At 47.6% G+C, this 16,232-nt stretch overlaps 1 protein-coding gene across 17 annotated transcripts in view; it reads right to left on the reverse strand.

The window, feature by feature from the left end:
* Window positions 1-11,620, reverse strand: part of RBFOX2 (RNA binding fox-1 homolog 2) — a 272,690-nt gene extending 261,070 nt beyond the window's left edge. For 4 of the 17 annotated variants that reach the window (XR_007129530.1, XR_007129531.1, XM_047742404.1 and 1 more), the window contains exon 1: window positions 11,222-11,612. Coding sequence is in view for 15 of the 17 variants with exons in the window: in XM_047742404.1 (XP_047598360.1) it covers window positions 11,222-11,407 (186 nt within the window). In the remaining 2 variants the exon portion in view is untranslated. Of the gene's footprint in view, window positions 1-11,221 lie in introns of all 17 variants that reach the window. The other 13 variants (XM_047742408.1, XM_047742395.1, XM_047742392.1 and 10 more) reach the window with 8 other exon arrangements.
* Between the last annotated feature and the right edge of the window lie 4,612 nt (window positions 11,621-16,232).

Here is a 16,232-nt window from a genome sequence, read left to right on the forward strand (position 1 = left end):
TTTTTTTTTTAACTGAAGTATGGCTGACAAATTGTTTAGGGTTTGTTCAGACTCTGGGACACCACTAAACCAAACAAGCATGTACTATTTACCTAAAACTCACACTGAAAAAACAATTCATCGTGAAGCTCAAATCCAATAAGGATAAATGATCCTCACAAAAGCCCAAGAAAATCAAACACAGAAGTTTCCTGAAACAGGCCAAGATTAGAAAGCAAAGGATAACACTTACTCCGAACTACTCCTAGAGAGAAAAAGAAATGCAAAGTAAGCATAAAGGAAAACTGCACATACACACAGATACTCGGGTATCTGTTAATCGCAGCATTTTTACACAGCTGACAAAAATCGCTAATGGTGTGTGATAAGCACCTTTCTGAAAGACTTCTGCTGTATGTATGCAAAATGCCAAAATTAACCAATTGATCTCCAACACTGTAAAACACAGCCAGATCAAAGCCAAAATGTTACAGCAAAAATGGGGAATCAAATTTTTGGAACCAAAACAAGCAGCTAGAGACCTGTAACACCAAGCAGAGGGACCAAAAAATGCGTCTGTAACACGTTTGAGTAGCACCTGGGGCTGGGGAGGGTCCTGCCAACAGAAACAGTAACTTCTAAGCTGCCACACGGACCTTCTAAATATGACCAGCATCACTCAAAGTCCAGGATGATATCAAAATCAACCAAATCAGCTTATTCAAAGTCAGGAGTCAGACCACGGCTTCAAGTACGAATACAACACCCAGAACACACGGTAAACCGTGCAGGTCAGGATGGCACAGGCCGACGTGTGTAAAATGGCCCCACATCTGACAGCTGCATAGCAGCTCTCCCCATTCTTCAAGCAAGTCTGCCCTGCCTTTCTCACAGACACACAGGAGCGTTAAGACCAGAGGCGCACTCTCAGAACAAGCCCTACCAACTCCCCGTAAGCCCTGCCAACGCTCCCACTGTGAGAGGGAGCCATTGTGGAGACTTCCTGAAGTTCCAGCAAAGTCCTCAAACCCATTGTGCCGGCTAGTGACAGGGACAGTGTTCCTGCAAGTTTGTATGAGGTGCAAACCAATGAGTTTAAGCTTTGTGGGCGCTGGGAGCCACCACAAAACGTCTTCCAATTCTGCCAGGTTTTGCTTTGAAACGGCACAATCCCACAATCCCATCCCCTGGAAACCAAGAAACAGCAGGTGAAAGCGGTCAAAGCCACAGATTCAGCGCATCAGGGGACAAGACAGTCTGAGGAGGGGATAAGCGACCTCATTTGCAGACACTTTTGCAAAGGACTGGAGGTGGAAGGGGGAGTAAGAAAAGAGGGGAGAGGGAGCTAAACAATTCCTGTTTTTTACCCAAAATTATTTTACTTTTTCTTAACCCAGAATCATGACCCACCCTCCTCAGAATGTTTGTGGCATACTGAACTGCAAAAGGAAAAAAAAAAAAAAAGGAAAAGAAAACTTAAGGCTGTAAATGTAACTGTATAAAAACCCCCGAGAGGATGACCTAGGAAACTAAGCTCCACGCAACAAGGACCCACTGTGCAGCTGCTTTTCTTCTGGCCTAACTGTCCAAGGTAAATAGCGCAGGCTCATGAAGCCTGGCGACTTCCAGGAAAATGGAACCAAAGTCCTCCTGACTCAGGACAAACCACATACTCCTGAAATAAGTCCCTAAATGAATTCCATATAGGTCCGTTTTGGAAATCGTTCTGGCGGACAGCAATTAACGTCCCCTCCTCCAGACAGCTGCCAATGTGCGAGGGAAAAGCTGCTCAAAATAAGGCAAATGGAAGAACTTCCCATGAGCCTCTGTTCCCAAAGTGTTCCAACTCCGGCAGTAGCTGGAGCTCACACTCAAAGCCCGGAGTGCCCCCAACCAGGTCTGCTCTTCCTCTAGTTCCACTAGGACAGTTTCCGCCCCCAGCCTTGCAAAATCCCATCCCTAAGAGAGTCCCACGGCAACCCTGCCTACCCTTCATGATAAATCATGCCTTGCCGCGATATTTACGATTAGGATCCGACAAAGTCGATTCAGCCAAAAAGAAAAATAAATAGTATGCCTCCTCAGAAACCACATGCCTGGAATGAAACATCCAATACTCAGTGCAAAGTTTCTTTTCCTCAGCAAAGGAAAAACCAAGGAACCAGCCATCCCATGGGAAAAATCCCACATACCAAGGTATTATCTGAAGACTTAGGTCCCTAAAAAAACCAAGTATTATGACTGAACACACCCAAGCATTATGGGAAGTCTAAACTTCAAAGGCTGTTTCCACCCTGGGGAAAACGGGTTTCTAAGCAGTTACTCAACCATTATCATTTAGCAATTCAAAATTGTCATCTCTTTTATAAGCGGTATTTATCATGTGTCCCGTGCCTTGAATCCTCAGCGGAAATTTCTAGATGCCACGTATGTGCAGGACACATCAGAAGGAAGTGATATTATTACTGGTTGCTGTCTCTCTCGTTCCCATCTTAGAATCTGCTTTTTTCATTCAGAACCCAAAAAGCCAAAGGCATTACAAAGTCCATCTGGTTGCCTGGAAAGGGGCCCCGACTGAAGAAGTAAGGGAAGTCTCAAGGTTAGAGAGAACAGACTAGGATTATAGAGCAGCAGAAATCAGAAGCTGAGAGGGAAGGAGGCAGGGAGAACAAGGGACGGGAGGGACGAGTCCTGTAAAATACATCTATGAATCTATTTCCAAGGTTGCGGTTTAAAGGAACTCCATCAGGCTTCCTCATTTTCAAGCACATCCAATGGGCGATCTGGAAAACAGCCTGCATTTTGTGAGGTGTCTCAGTCGGTATTTTTCCTGTGGCCACAAAAGAAGCTATAATAGCTTATGAAATTCATTCGTTGGGAAGGGAAAGGTTAAGGTCCACCGTTGATCAAATGGGCTTAGTCCCAGATGATGGTAATATCTCTGAACTGCAACACTCCAGCATCTCTCCGCAGCGCTGTAAAAGGCAGATCAACAGACTGACTGCTCCAATGAACTGGAACAGGTTAGCTCTAATTGCTCCTTACTTGTGTGGGTCCTCTCTTCTCCTTAACCACACCATCACAAAGGCGCTTTTTACACATACACACGTGTACTCAATTAATATCTGAGCACAGGAAACTAAACATTACGTTGCCATGCCCACCCAACACATTCAACAGTTAAATTCCACCCCTGCTTCTGTTTTCAAAGACCCCTTTCTCACCTTTAACCCTGATATCAATGGAAAGATCAGGTACCATTCACAAATCCCACAGCTCCCAGTCTTCACACGAGCTGGAAAGCAGACCAAGGGCCAGACCCCCCAGGGAAAATCTGGAGAAACAATTAAAGCCATCTGCAGGCCCTACTGAGGGGCAGAGAGACAAAGTTCAATTCAACAAAAATCCTAGTTTCTTGACTACTGGGGCGCAGGCACAGTGCTAAATTCTAGGGATCCCAAAGGCTCCCTCGATCTCACAGTTTGGGCAGGGGTGGAGGGGCAGACACTGGTACTTTACCATTTGGTAAAGTAATATGTGCTAAAACAGAGCTTTGGACACCATGTTTTAGAAACCGGCAGGATGTGGGAGGGATGGGAGCAGACACAAAAGGCATCCAGGAGGAGTCAGTATCCCAACTGATCCTGAAGACTGAGCCTTACGGATGAGAGAGAGAGATGCTGAGGCAGGAATTTCAGGTAGAAAAAAACAGAAACAAAGGCACAGAGGTACGAATGAGCCCACGTGGCACAGCATGCTAAGGAAACTAGAAGCCTCATACCCCAGACTCAGAGGTGGACCACAGAAAATTCAATGAGGCTACAAAGACAGGCCAAAGTCAAGCCAGAAGGAGGCCAAATGAGAGAGAATGGACTTTATAAGTCAAAGACAAACTGTCACGTGTTTTTAAAAATTAAGCTCTTTCAGGTGGGTGACTTAGTAGTTTGCAGGCAGGTTTGAAGAGACTGGGGACAGACCACAAGAAGCAAAGGCATCCCAGCTCAATTTCCACAAACCAGAAAGAGAGCAAAAGGTGTTATCTATTCGATGTAATATTAACTAGCAAACCTTGTAACATCTGAAACGCAACCAACATTCTCACCACTCCTGCATCCCGGGTACCACCCGAACGGCCAGTGCATCTGTCATGCACATTCCCAGTGGAGATCCCACAGGTTCCACGAAAAGTCCTCTGCTCGGTGCAGGCACTGTGATAACTCACTAGCTCTTTCAGTGCTTAGCAAAGAAGCAAACCTCTCCTCTTCCTCCTCCTCCTCTATCTAGAAAGCCCATTCACCTCCTCCACCCGGAGGCCGAGCAAATTCAGTTCAACACACTGCTCATCTCTAGTAGTCGCCAACTCTGACACTTCATCAGTCGGAAACACATTAACCACTCCACGCTCATCAAGCAGTTAGCAGGACCTCGCGGAGCGCTGTACGGCAGCCTATAAGGGAGGCGAGGAATAAAAAGGTACTGCTGGGCTCCATGATAGACACTTCAGATCATCTCGGTTACTCATTACAGCAGCTCATTAGAGTATGTATTAATTCTCCCAGTTCACAGATGTGTAATCAGGAGCTCAGATGTTAGACATCCTACCAAAGGTCATTCATCTGCTAAGTGGAGGAGTCAAGAGTCAAACCCAAAATGAGAAACTCTAAACAGTGTTTCTTTCACCACGCCATACTTGACGTATACGTGAATATCAAACATAATTACGTACGTTAAGGTCAGTCGTAATAATACTAACAACAACATCTCCCTTTTAAAAACTAAGAGGGGACTCATGACGTACAGTCTCAGACCAAGGGTTCACTCAGAATAGTCATAACTAAGTGATGACAACTGGGATCTCCAAATGCTACTAAAAAAGATTACTACTGACCATTGGTGACCCAAAAAAAGGCAGACCCAAATAATTAAAGCAACTTGGCTATACTCCAGAGAAATAGATCAAATCTTCCATACACTTTCCCCCCGGAGTCCCTACAACAACATCTGAAAAACTCATGGCTGATTGTTCACTTGCTCTTCTCTCTCTCTCTCTCTCTCTCTCTCACAAGTGATTTTCCAAACATCTCTACCCACCCAAATTACCGAAATATGTCCAGGATTCACATGGCAGTTCTGATCCGATTTGCCCCAATCCTGGCTCAAGCAGCTTTGCACTACCCTCCTAACTAGATCAGCGCCAGCCAATGGGTTTATTCAAGCTGATCTGTGATGGATTAGATAATGAAACCTTAGCCATGTAAGCCGCCTGCTCGTACTGGGGCTGGAGGGGAGAAGAATAAGAAATTCAATACTCCTAGGGGCCACCTAAAACACCAAATGCACTCTCCGGCCCTCGCTCCATCTGCCCACTCATCCAATTACTGTCATTTCCTTCCCATCATCCCTGATGCTCTTCCCTTCCATCTCTGAAGGGAGTGCACATAGGCACCAGAATAAAGGCATTTACTATGCTCTATAAATGCATATCAACAAAAATTCAAGCAAAGCCACTCACTAAAATGACTGCCTTTACTGTCGTACAAATTGTGAAAACCTGGCATCAAACTGATGGCCTGAGAGAAGGCAGACCAGAGCTGCGCGGGCAACACTCCGGTTTACATGTAGTAGAAGAGCAAGCATCTTTCTCCCCAATCCTGTAATCTTGAGGCCTGTCTGCACCAGTCTGTTTTATACCAAAATTAAAGTTAAATCTCTGGTTAGCTTCTGTTGTGTTCACATGTCAGCGTGAGAGAGAAAAACATGACAAGGTGACTAGAAAACGGGGAGCGGGAGTTGGGAGACAAATTCAACTCAGGCTTGTCTCGTGAGTCACCCTAAAGAATAGACCTACTTTGAATTCAGATCCGTCCTCCTCCTTCTCAAAGACATTCCGAGTGTTACATTCACAGGCTTTCCTTGTGAGGCTTGAAAAAAATTAGTAATTTTTAAAGTGACTGTGCCTCAGTTTCTCCATCTACACTGTTTACAGATCTGGTGGCATTATACGTTGAACATCTGTCTCCCCACGAAATTAGTATGTTGAAGCCCTAGCCCATAGGGTGATGGTACTGGGCAGGGGGGCTTTGGAAGGTGATGAGGTTTAGTGTAGGTCATACAGGTGGGACCCCCATGATGGGATTAGTCCCCGTCTAAGAAGAGGCAGAGAGAGATCTCTCTCTGTCCAGGAGCACACACTGAGAAAAGGCCATGTGAACACAGTGAGAAGCCAGAAAGAGAACTCCTCAGCAGAAACCGAATCTGCCAGCGCCTTGATCTCGGGACTTCTAGTCTCGAGAACTGTGAGAAATAAATTTCTGTTGTTTAAGCCACCCAGTCTTTGGTATTTTGTTATGATGCACTAGGAGACTAAGATAAGTAGAAACAAAAAAATTCCCTAATTTTTGTGAGACAGCATTCATGAAATTACTAGAAAGGAAAGCACAATATTTTTATAGCTCTACTCAAATAGTAGCACCATGTCCAGCATCAGCACCAAACACCCAAACAAGAATCCAAAGAGACATGCACCTAAGAGGAAAGAAACCCAGGAAGAAGCAAATGGGAAGATAAACTATTTCAAGAACTGTAGCATACGCATAGAAATCACAGACTACCTGGAACCTCTACCCTAAGACCAGGAAAAAAGCTTTCCTACTACCAGAATAACAAATGCCGAACCCGCTTCACTAAACTGGATTTACGACTCGAACCCACTTCACTAAACTGGATTCACGGCTCGACGGTCAGAAGCAGTTAGCTGGCCGTATAATAATCACATACCAACATCTCGCAGCCGTAAAGGATTTTGCTGAAAGCTCTAAGTCATAATTAAGGTGCACCTTGCCTTATTTATATAGCAGCTAAGTTCCTAGAAAGTTGCGCAAAAACTGAATTTTTGATCATCAAATTGTTTACGTTCACTAGAAGAGCTGACGGAAGGAAACGGACTCCCCAGGATGTTTTATAAAGCCCAAGTTCCACACATATCAGACTTGCTCACAGTGAAATGAACCGCCCACACCTACACATGTAACTCATTCCACTTTTCACCAGGTTAGCATTTCCAGCACCCTCTTTGACAACTAACTACATTTCTCAAACCATACTTCAATTTTCAGGTTGAATTTGCTCTTCCCTCCTCCCCCGCTCAGGGTTCTCGATTTCTATACTGTTTCCAGGGCTGTGCTAACTCCTCTTCTGTCCACATGAAGCGAAAGGCACAATCCTTCCTCTCACTCCTCTACGGTTCCTTCTTAGCCGAAGAATTGTAAGAGAAGCACCACAGACTCTCTCGTGTCCTCTATGCCCACTTTGGGAAGTAATGATTTACTCCAAAAGCTTCCTGACTATAACTCAACAGGGTTCAGCTTTGGAATCTACAGCTTTGAGCTGTACTTCCATGTAGTGGTCAGCCTTGGGAAATTAACCTCAGTAAAGGACTTCTGTCTGTAAAAAAAAAAAAAAAAAAAAAAAAAGTTAATCCTCTGACACTCAGAAGATTGAGGAATTTTCATAAACTCTCACCCCTGGGGCGCCTGGGTGGCTCAGTGGGTTAAGCCGCTGCCTTCGGCTCGGGTCATGATCTCAGGGTCCTGGGATCGAGCCCCGCATCGGGCTCTCTGCTTGGCGGGGAGCCTGCTTCCTCCTCTCTCTCTGCCTGCCTCTCTGCCTGCTTGTGATCTCTCTCTGTCAAATAGATGAATAAAATCTTTAAAAAAAAAAAATAAAATAAAAAAATAAACTCTCACCCCTAAATTTCTTGATTTTTTTCCAACCCCTAATCATTCGTGAAAAGTAAATTTCAACTTCACAGGAAGTGTGCGTTTATTTTGTACCCAACACTGTCAGGTATCACAAAGGAGAGAACAAAGAGAATATAGTGTCTGTCTTCTAGAAGCTTACAGTCTCACTAGGGAAACATGAATAAAACAAGGAACACCACAAGATGATGTACAATTAAGCATCCATATAAGAGGAGGCCAGAGGAGAGTCTGACTGGTGTGAAAGTTGTCAGGGAAGGCTTCCTAGAAGGAGCTATGACCTCAGAAAAACTCCATTTGTATTAAGCTATAAGGAAAACAAACAAACGTGCTTTAAGACCAACCCATATACTAAAAAAGTTGGCTACTCTAGACTGTTTAAGTGCCTACTTGCACAGGGCCCATGGGCATTTCTACACTGCCACAGTCATCTGCCTCTCCGCCGCTCCTTCTGCTCCAGCTGCACTGGCCTCTGCTCTCAGACACATCAAGTATACCTCTTTCTCAATGCCTCTGCTCCCACAGTTCCTCCACCTGAACCCCTTTCCCTCAAGTATGTGAACGGTCCATTCCCTCCCTTCACTTCATTCTAAGGTCATCCATCAGAGAGGTCTTTCCTAACCATCTTCTTCACTCTCCATCCCCCTCCCTGCTTTATTTTGCTTCTTGGCACTTACCTCCCCTTAATAACAGTTGTTGCTTTCTTTACTGTTTCTTTCTATGAGATTATTAGTTACATGGGAGCGGAGTCTTTGTTTTATATATGGCCATGTCTCCTACACTGTGAAACAGAGCCTGGCACATAGCAGCTGCTCAATAAACATTAGTTAAATGACCATTAACTATCCTACCATTGTTGTCAAAATGATATAGCAAAGTACTCGAGGTGTGGGTCACCCAGCATTAAATTTTATCTTTTCGGTAGCATTACTTCTCTTTTACTCAGAACATACCACAAATGTCAACCTTGCCTAAAGCCTTCCTTGACCATTTCAGCAGGAATGATCATCTCCTTCTTCTGGACCCACTGGCACAAATCCTTGGCATACTTTGGCTCTAAATTGTGCAGTGACTTGTGACATGCATCCACCCCATGGTATCTCTGCTCCTGTTCTCTGGAACTTTCTCTCTCACACAGATACACCACACACGCGTGCGCGCATACACACACACATATACATAAGTGCATGCTGTTTTTTAAATTTTTCACCATTTTTGTCTCTCCACCCAGACTGGAAACACCAGGCACCTTAAGGTCAGGGAACTTCTTATACTTTTTAGAAGATTTAGAAGTCCTCCTATACAAACCCTTTATTTTACAGCTAAGGAATCAGAGGCCCCAAAAGAAGGGATTTTTCTCAGAAGCTTACAGCTAGCTGAAGGCAGGGGGCTAGATCAATGATGATCTGAACACCTATGTGACATGGTGTGTGAGAACTACAGCAATGAGAACGCATGACCTGAAAAATAAAGATACACACACACACAGAGTGAGAAGAAGATTCTCTGTGGGATAGTTCTGCACCCAAAGGGCCTAATCCACTCCTTCCTCTGAATACTCCAAAGTCCCTACACACTGCTCCATTTCCAAATACTATTATCCTTGGCCAATTTGAAGGCAACAGCAAATAATGGGCCCCAGGAGGAAAGGAGAGGAAAGAGAGGGGGGTGTCTGTTAACCATGATTGACAGAAACAATGAATGAATACAGACATATACAGATTTACCCAGGCACCAAACAGACAGTGCTCACCAGCACCCACCTCCAGTCACCTCTTCTGATCAGCCGATGTTAACCCACATCACCCGAAGTCTCCCCGTGTTCCTCAATATTTTTTCCATAGCCCTGAGCTTTTAATTCTCACAATCACTCTGCCTGACAAGAGTTCTGATGGAGAACAAGAGCAGACAAACAGAACAAAAGAATTCAAAAATAAACAGCAAGAGGGTCACTTTACCCAAATGAACACAAGTAACTGAGTGGCCTCTGCAAAGGAGACCCAAAAGCGCACAGCAAACATGCCAGCTTAAATACAGCTCGGTCTCTAACACAGGAAGTCAGGCAGAGCTTTCAAAAGCTGGGAGCGGAGCACAGGAAGTCTTTTAGCACTGCAGGGATTTCCAAGAGTGGTGTAATGGAGAGAGCACAGGAATAGGAATTAGAAGACTAGGCTTCTAGTTCTAGTTTTGCTACCAGCTAACTGGGTGGCCTTAGACAAGTCACTAGTCTTCTCTGGACTTTTGAGTCCCCATCTACACAATGGGGTGGTTAAAACATTTGGAGACTTGAATCCCCTCCCAAAAAAGAAAAAACAAAAACAAAAAAACAAATTTAAAAAAAAAAAAAAAAAAACCACCCACAAAGATGAAAGCTACTGACTTCCCCACCAGCACCAAAAAGTGCATGTAAACTACTCAACGTAAGACTCTTCCAAGGCTATCCAGGTGAAGAACCCCTGAAAAAGATGATGTCTCCGGTCCCCTCTATCTCTAACATTCTATGATTCTAAGAGAATTAGGCAGGTCTCTAAACAATTGCTCCACCATTTCACAGCAACTCTTCTCCCAACGGAGACCAAATCCTAAAAGGTCCGAAGGTTTCAGCTCTTCTTCAAACTACAAAGCCAACTGACATCATCACTACCTTTCCCATTCCCTACCCAAAACAACAAGCTTATCCTTGAGTCCGCAACTCAGAATCCAGTCTCCCAACGGCCCCACAAATTTTATTTTATACCCCAGGACATTAAAGAGCGGGTCGGCATCCTCGGCCCGCCTGTAAGAAGTAACTGGCAAAGGAAGGAGGGGCCCGTCCTGTGTCTCTCTCCAGACTCATTAGCATTGCTCCACAAACTTAATGAGACCGAGCACCACGGTGTCCCCACACCACTACCAAACTCCTGGTACTTCTCACAGGCCTTGTGTAACTGATTGAACCCACAAGCTAAGCCACATCCCCTTTGGGCTCTCGAGGAGTTTTCTCGTTTTTCACTCCCTCCCTTATAACGCCGCTCCCCTGCCCCATCTCCGCGTGTGTCTAGAGCTGCCAAAACGGTGTGATTCAAGTCTCTACCACTACCCCCACCTGCCCCCCGCCCCGTCCTCGACTCAGTGCAGCGGCTCTCTGGGCAACAGACCCAGGATCTCCCGGCTTCCACTCCACCCCAAGGAACTAAGGAAGGGGCTGAAGAAATGGAACCCGCCTCAACCATGTTCGATTTCCCCACCAAAACCTATTCACGCGTCGAGCCCCTCGCACCCCCAGGAATCGGGACCCTCTTGAACACCCAGAGATCCTCCTGCACTCTTCGTCTCCAAGCCGGGGGAGCCCGCCCCACCTTCCCCACCAGGCCCCGACCGGCCCCCTCCCACCTCCAAGCCAGGACCCCCGGAGGCCCTCCCCCTCCCGGCCCCGGTACCCCCGCCGCCCTCGCGGCCCCCGCGCCGCACCCCCGCCGTAACGGGGCGCCGTCCCGCGCGGTCACCTGCATCCCGCCGCCGCCGTCGGCCGCCGCCTCCTCGGTGCGCGGCCGCTTGCTCAGGCCGGGCTCGGCTCCGTCTCCTCCCCCTCCGGGCACCGGCAGCTCCAGCTCCGACTCCCGCTTCATCCCCCGGGCAGCGGCGCCGGGCCCGAGCTGAGGCGGCTGCTGCGGCTGGGCGCCTTCCGCCATCCGCCCGCGCCCCCCTCGCCTCCGGGAGCCGGGCGACCCGCGACAGGCCACCTCCCCCTGGGCCTCGGCCCCGACTGTCGCGACAGGCGGGCGCGCGCCTGCCCCCGCCCCCGCGTGCGTGCGTGCGTGCGCGCGCGCGGGCCCGGCGCCCCTCGGCGGCTGGCGGTGGCCGCTCGTCGCTCGCCGACGGCTCACTCGCGGCGGCCGGCGGGTCGCGACGGGCACTCGCTCGCGCCCCCACGCGCACACGCGACCCCGGCCCGGCCCGGCCCGCCGCGCGCCCCGCCTCTCGCACTCACGGAGCTCGCCCGCCGGCCCGCGCTCGCTCCTTCACACTGTCCCTCGCCACACGCCGGGCCGAGGGAGGAAGGGGGCGGTCCGGGCTCCCGAGGCGTGGGGAGGGCTGTTTGTTTGGGGGGTGGGGGAGGAGGGGCCGGGGGCCGGAACGAGCTGACTGGCCGGGAGCCTCCGACCCGCCACTGTGGCAGCCCCGGGAAGGCGGGCGGAGAGAAAGGAGGAGGGAGGGACCGGGATCTGGGACTCCAACCCGCGCGGGAGGCCGTGGCGGGGCGGGGGCGGGGCCAGCGCCCCTCGGCAATCTCCGCCGCCTCCGCTCCGGGCGTCCGAGGGAGGCCGGGAAGAGATCGGGGGAGTTCGGGAATCTCCGGCCCGGCCGAGGGCTTGTCCTGGAGGCTCCGCGCCGCTGGAGTGCCGGCCCGCGCGGAGGAGGCGGAGCTTGCGCTTTCGGGGCGGGGCCACAGCCCAGGGCGGGCGGAGCTTGAGAGGCCTAAGGGTTAGGGAGGGCCAGTGGTGCGAAGCTGCGACCCGAGTTCGCTCAGGTGGCCGCGAGGGTTCCAGGCGAGGAAAGCGGCGCCGTGGAAGGTTCTTAGCCTGCTCCTCTTCTCGCAGAAGAAAGGGGACCTCGACTTGGAAGGTCCAGGAATGAAGCCACCACTACACGGCTCTCCCCGGTTCTGAAAGACTAATCATAATTATTACCGCATTCCTAATCATGGTAATAACACCTGATGCTTTAAGAGCTTTACAGTTCGCACAAGGCGTTCACAGACCCCTTCTGAAGTTGTTGGTGTAGGCAGAGTAAATACCATGATCTCGGTTTCATTGATGATGAACATGAACCTGAAACTTGGTTAAGTACTGCCCCTAAAAAGTGTTAGATCCAGAGCTCAGTACACCATATCATATTTTCTGCACCTTGCTGCCTGTGCAGCACTTTGTCGCTTCTCGACGTCCTGCAGCTGGAGATATATGTGCCGCAGTAGGTTTTCTCCTACCAGACTGTAAGCACCAAGAGCGCATCTACCTCCTCTGAGTTCCACGTATGCTGTGTACATTACAGGGATATGGTGATGCTGAGTGAATGACCTGGATTCTGCTACCCAGCTTGACCAAATGACTTCTCTCTGGACCCCTGCTCCATCGTTTGGAAAATGAGGAGCTGGTTTAGATCGGTGGTTGGCAACCAGGGCAATTTTCCCCTTCCTCTCTCCCCCAGGATGTTTGTCAACATCTGGAGACATATTTGTTTGTTAAAGCTGGGAGGGGGATGGGGGGTAAATCTGGCATCTGGTGGGTAGAGGCCAGGAACGTTGTCCAACATCCTGCTATGAACAGGAGAGTCCCCACAACAGTTATCCAGCCCAAAATGTCAATAATGCTGAGGTTGAGAAACCCTGGCTTAGATGATTTCTAAGGTCATTTCCAGATGGGTCTATGATTTGTCCTTTGAACTGGGGTTTAACCTGGCTAGTGCTATAATAGTACAGTGGTCAAGATCCTTGCTTTGGAGTCAGACCAACACAAATTTGAACCCAAGCTTTACCACCTACTACCCATGTAATGTTGAGCTAGTGATGACAGAATAATTCCTATACAAAAGGGATTTAGGGCCTGCACACTGCTTGGAAGGCAAGACTGAAGGGATTGCCTTGAAGCTGAGTTTTCATAGCAAGTACATTTTTTAAAATCTAAGCTGTGTTATAGATAAATAAAAATAACCAAGTTTTAGCTCTGCCACTTGCAAGTCTCATTTGCCTTGTAAAACCTTCCTTTCCTCTCTATGCCTCACTTTCTTCATATAAAAATCAAGATGGGGCGCCTGGGTGGCTCAGTGGGTTAAGCCTCTGCTTTCAGCTCAGGTTGTGATCTCAGAGTCCTGGGATTGAGCCCCATATCAGGCTCTCTGCTCAGCAGCTCTGCCTCTCTGCCTACTTGTGATCTCTCTCTCTCTCTGTCAAATAAATAAATAAAATCTAAAAAAAAAATCAAGATAATAAAAGTATCTCCCTGGGATGCATGGGTGGCTCAGTCGGTTAAGCATCTGCCTTCGGCTCAGGTCATGATCCAAGGGTCCTGGGATAGAGTCCTGAGTCAGGCTCCCTGCTGAGCAGGAAGCTTCTCCCTCTGCCTGCTGCTCCCCCTGTTTGTGTGCTCTCTCTCTCCCTGATAAAGTCTTTAAAAAAATAATAAGTGTACCTCCCTGAAGGGATTGTTGTGACGCTTAAAGGAGTTATCACATACTAAGAACTTCAAACAAATTGCCCAACAGTGAGTCCTCAATAAATGTTAATTATTATTATTACTATTACCATGGTCATTTTATTCACGTTTTAAATGAGAGTGAAAAAAGTTGATTATCAAGATCAAAGACTGTCAGTATCACTACTATCGGTTTTTAAATTTACATCAGATGACCTCAGTGTGGCTGCTAGAGATTAAGACAGGCAGACAGAGTTCAGAGTTCCCCAAATCACCCCTCAGTGTTGGGCAAATCATTTATTTTCACTAAGCCTTATATTCCTTGTTTGTAAGATGACAACAGCAGTCACAGTGTTTTTCTAAGGATTAAATGAGACAAAATAATGCACTTAGCATAGCCCCTGACATATAGCGACTGCTTAACAAGTAGTAAATATTTATCATCCAATTTGTTTAGTGATTGTAAGCTACTGGCCAGGGGCCCATAGGGCTGGAAGGAGAAGCCTAGCATCTCTTAATACTGCTACTTGGGCAATATTCAGGATTCCATTAAGTTGGAAGTATAAATGCCTGTAAGCTTCTTTTTTTTTTTTTTAAGATTTTATTTAATTATTTGAGAGAGAGAGAGCATGAGAGAGAAGCATGAGAGGAGAGAGGTCAGTGGGAGAAGCAGACTCCCTGCTGAGCAGGGAGCCCGATGTGGGACTCGATCCCGGGACTCCAGAATCATGACCTGAGCTGAAGGCAGTTGCCTAACCAACTGAGCCACCCAGGCGCCCCTGCCTGTAAGCTTCTTGAGCTGAATTAGGCAACCACAACTTAAGTCAGGGGTCCCTGCTGGCAGCACCCCCACAGCTGAGGGGGCTTCAACCCATCCAACCAAGCATTCTGGCTTTGAAGAAAAACCAGGATATTTCCTTGTGAGGCTGTGGAACAACGATTTTTTTTTTTTTAAACCTAGGGACATCAGTGGTGGGCTTTCTGAAAATTTTACCTTCCAAATTGGTATCTTAAAAATTATCCTCCTGTCCCTACCTGCCTTGCCAAAATACTGGAATCTAAATGATGCTAGCTAGGTCCTTCCTGGCCTGCTCCATGACCCAGCAAGAAATGAGATTTGGGATTGGAGCTACTTGTGACTCAAATCAGTGTTATTCAAGTAGTGCACCTGCCCCTAAGAAATAGAGTGATGTAGTATAGGAATGTTTGAATGACCAGGCAGAACAAAGAGAAATTGGACCCTGCCCTGTATAGAAGCATGAAGCATTTAGGGAGAGAGAGACTAGAAGCCTGTAACTAGTGGAAGAGGCCAGAGGCACCCATGGTGACACAGAGACCAGATTCTTTCTTGCATATCACATCTACAGCTACCTATCTGGATACAGACTAGAAAACATTACAGAGCTTCGAAGAGGACAATTAAAGAACATTTTCCTAAAGAGAATTTTTTTTTAAAGATTTTATTTATTTATTTGAGGGAGAATGAGTGAGAGAGAGCATGAGAGAGGAGAAAGTCAGAGGGAGAAGCAGACTCCCCAAGGAGCTGGGAGCCCGATGTGGGACTCGATCCTGGAAGTCCGGGATCATGACCTGAGCTGAAGGCAGTTGCTCAACCAACTGAGCCACCCAGGCGCCCTCTAGAAAGAATTTTTAACTGCAGAAACTACTGAAGTCCTAACATTTATTCATTTATCCACTTAACAAACTATGGGCAAGAGTCTAGGATACCAAGGGGAGTAGAATTGATTCCTGGTACCAAGGAGCTCCCAGGCTAGGGAAGAAGGGATGGACAAATATAAAGACAATGGCAACACACCGTGCTAAGGAGGTCATCTCTCATAGCAGTTAAGGATATAGCCTCTGGCATCAAGCAGACATGGGTTGGAATCTGCCTTGGCCACATATCTGACCTTGGGCAAGACCCTGAGCATCTCTGATGCCTACTTTCTTCATTTGTGTGACAAGCATGGGTAGTTTCTAATCCAATATCCTCTTCTTTCTTACTGGCAGGACTCCAGCTTTGTTCAGAACAGAAACCTGCCCAGCTTTAAGAGGGAAAAAAATGCAGAATTCTCGGGTTCCCTGGTAGCTAAGTGTGGCCACACAACACAGATCTGGCCAGAAAGATGTAGGTTAGCGACTACGTTCCCTTCCCAACTAATAAGACAAAACCCCAGGAAGAAGAGGCTCTTTGCCCTTCATCATTTGCTATTTGCCCTTCCTCCTGCCTGGAACACAGATTGGGAAACAACAGATCTCTTGTTTCCACAGTGACAAAAGCCACATGCTAAGAATCGTATTATAGAACCACCATAGCAGCCTTACC

Source organism: Lutra lutra, chromosome 8 (assembly GCF_902655055.1).
Source record: "Lutra lutra chromosome 8, mLutLut1.2, whole genome shotgun sequence".
Lineage (NCBI taxonomy): Eukaryota > Metazoa > Chordata > Mammalia > Carnivora > Mustelidae > Lutra > Lutra lutra.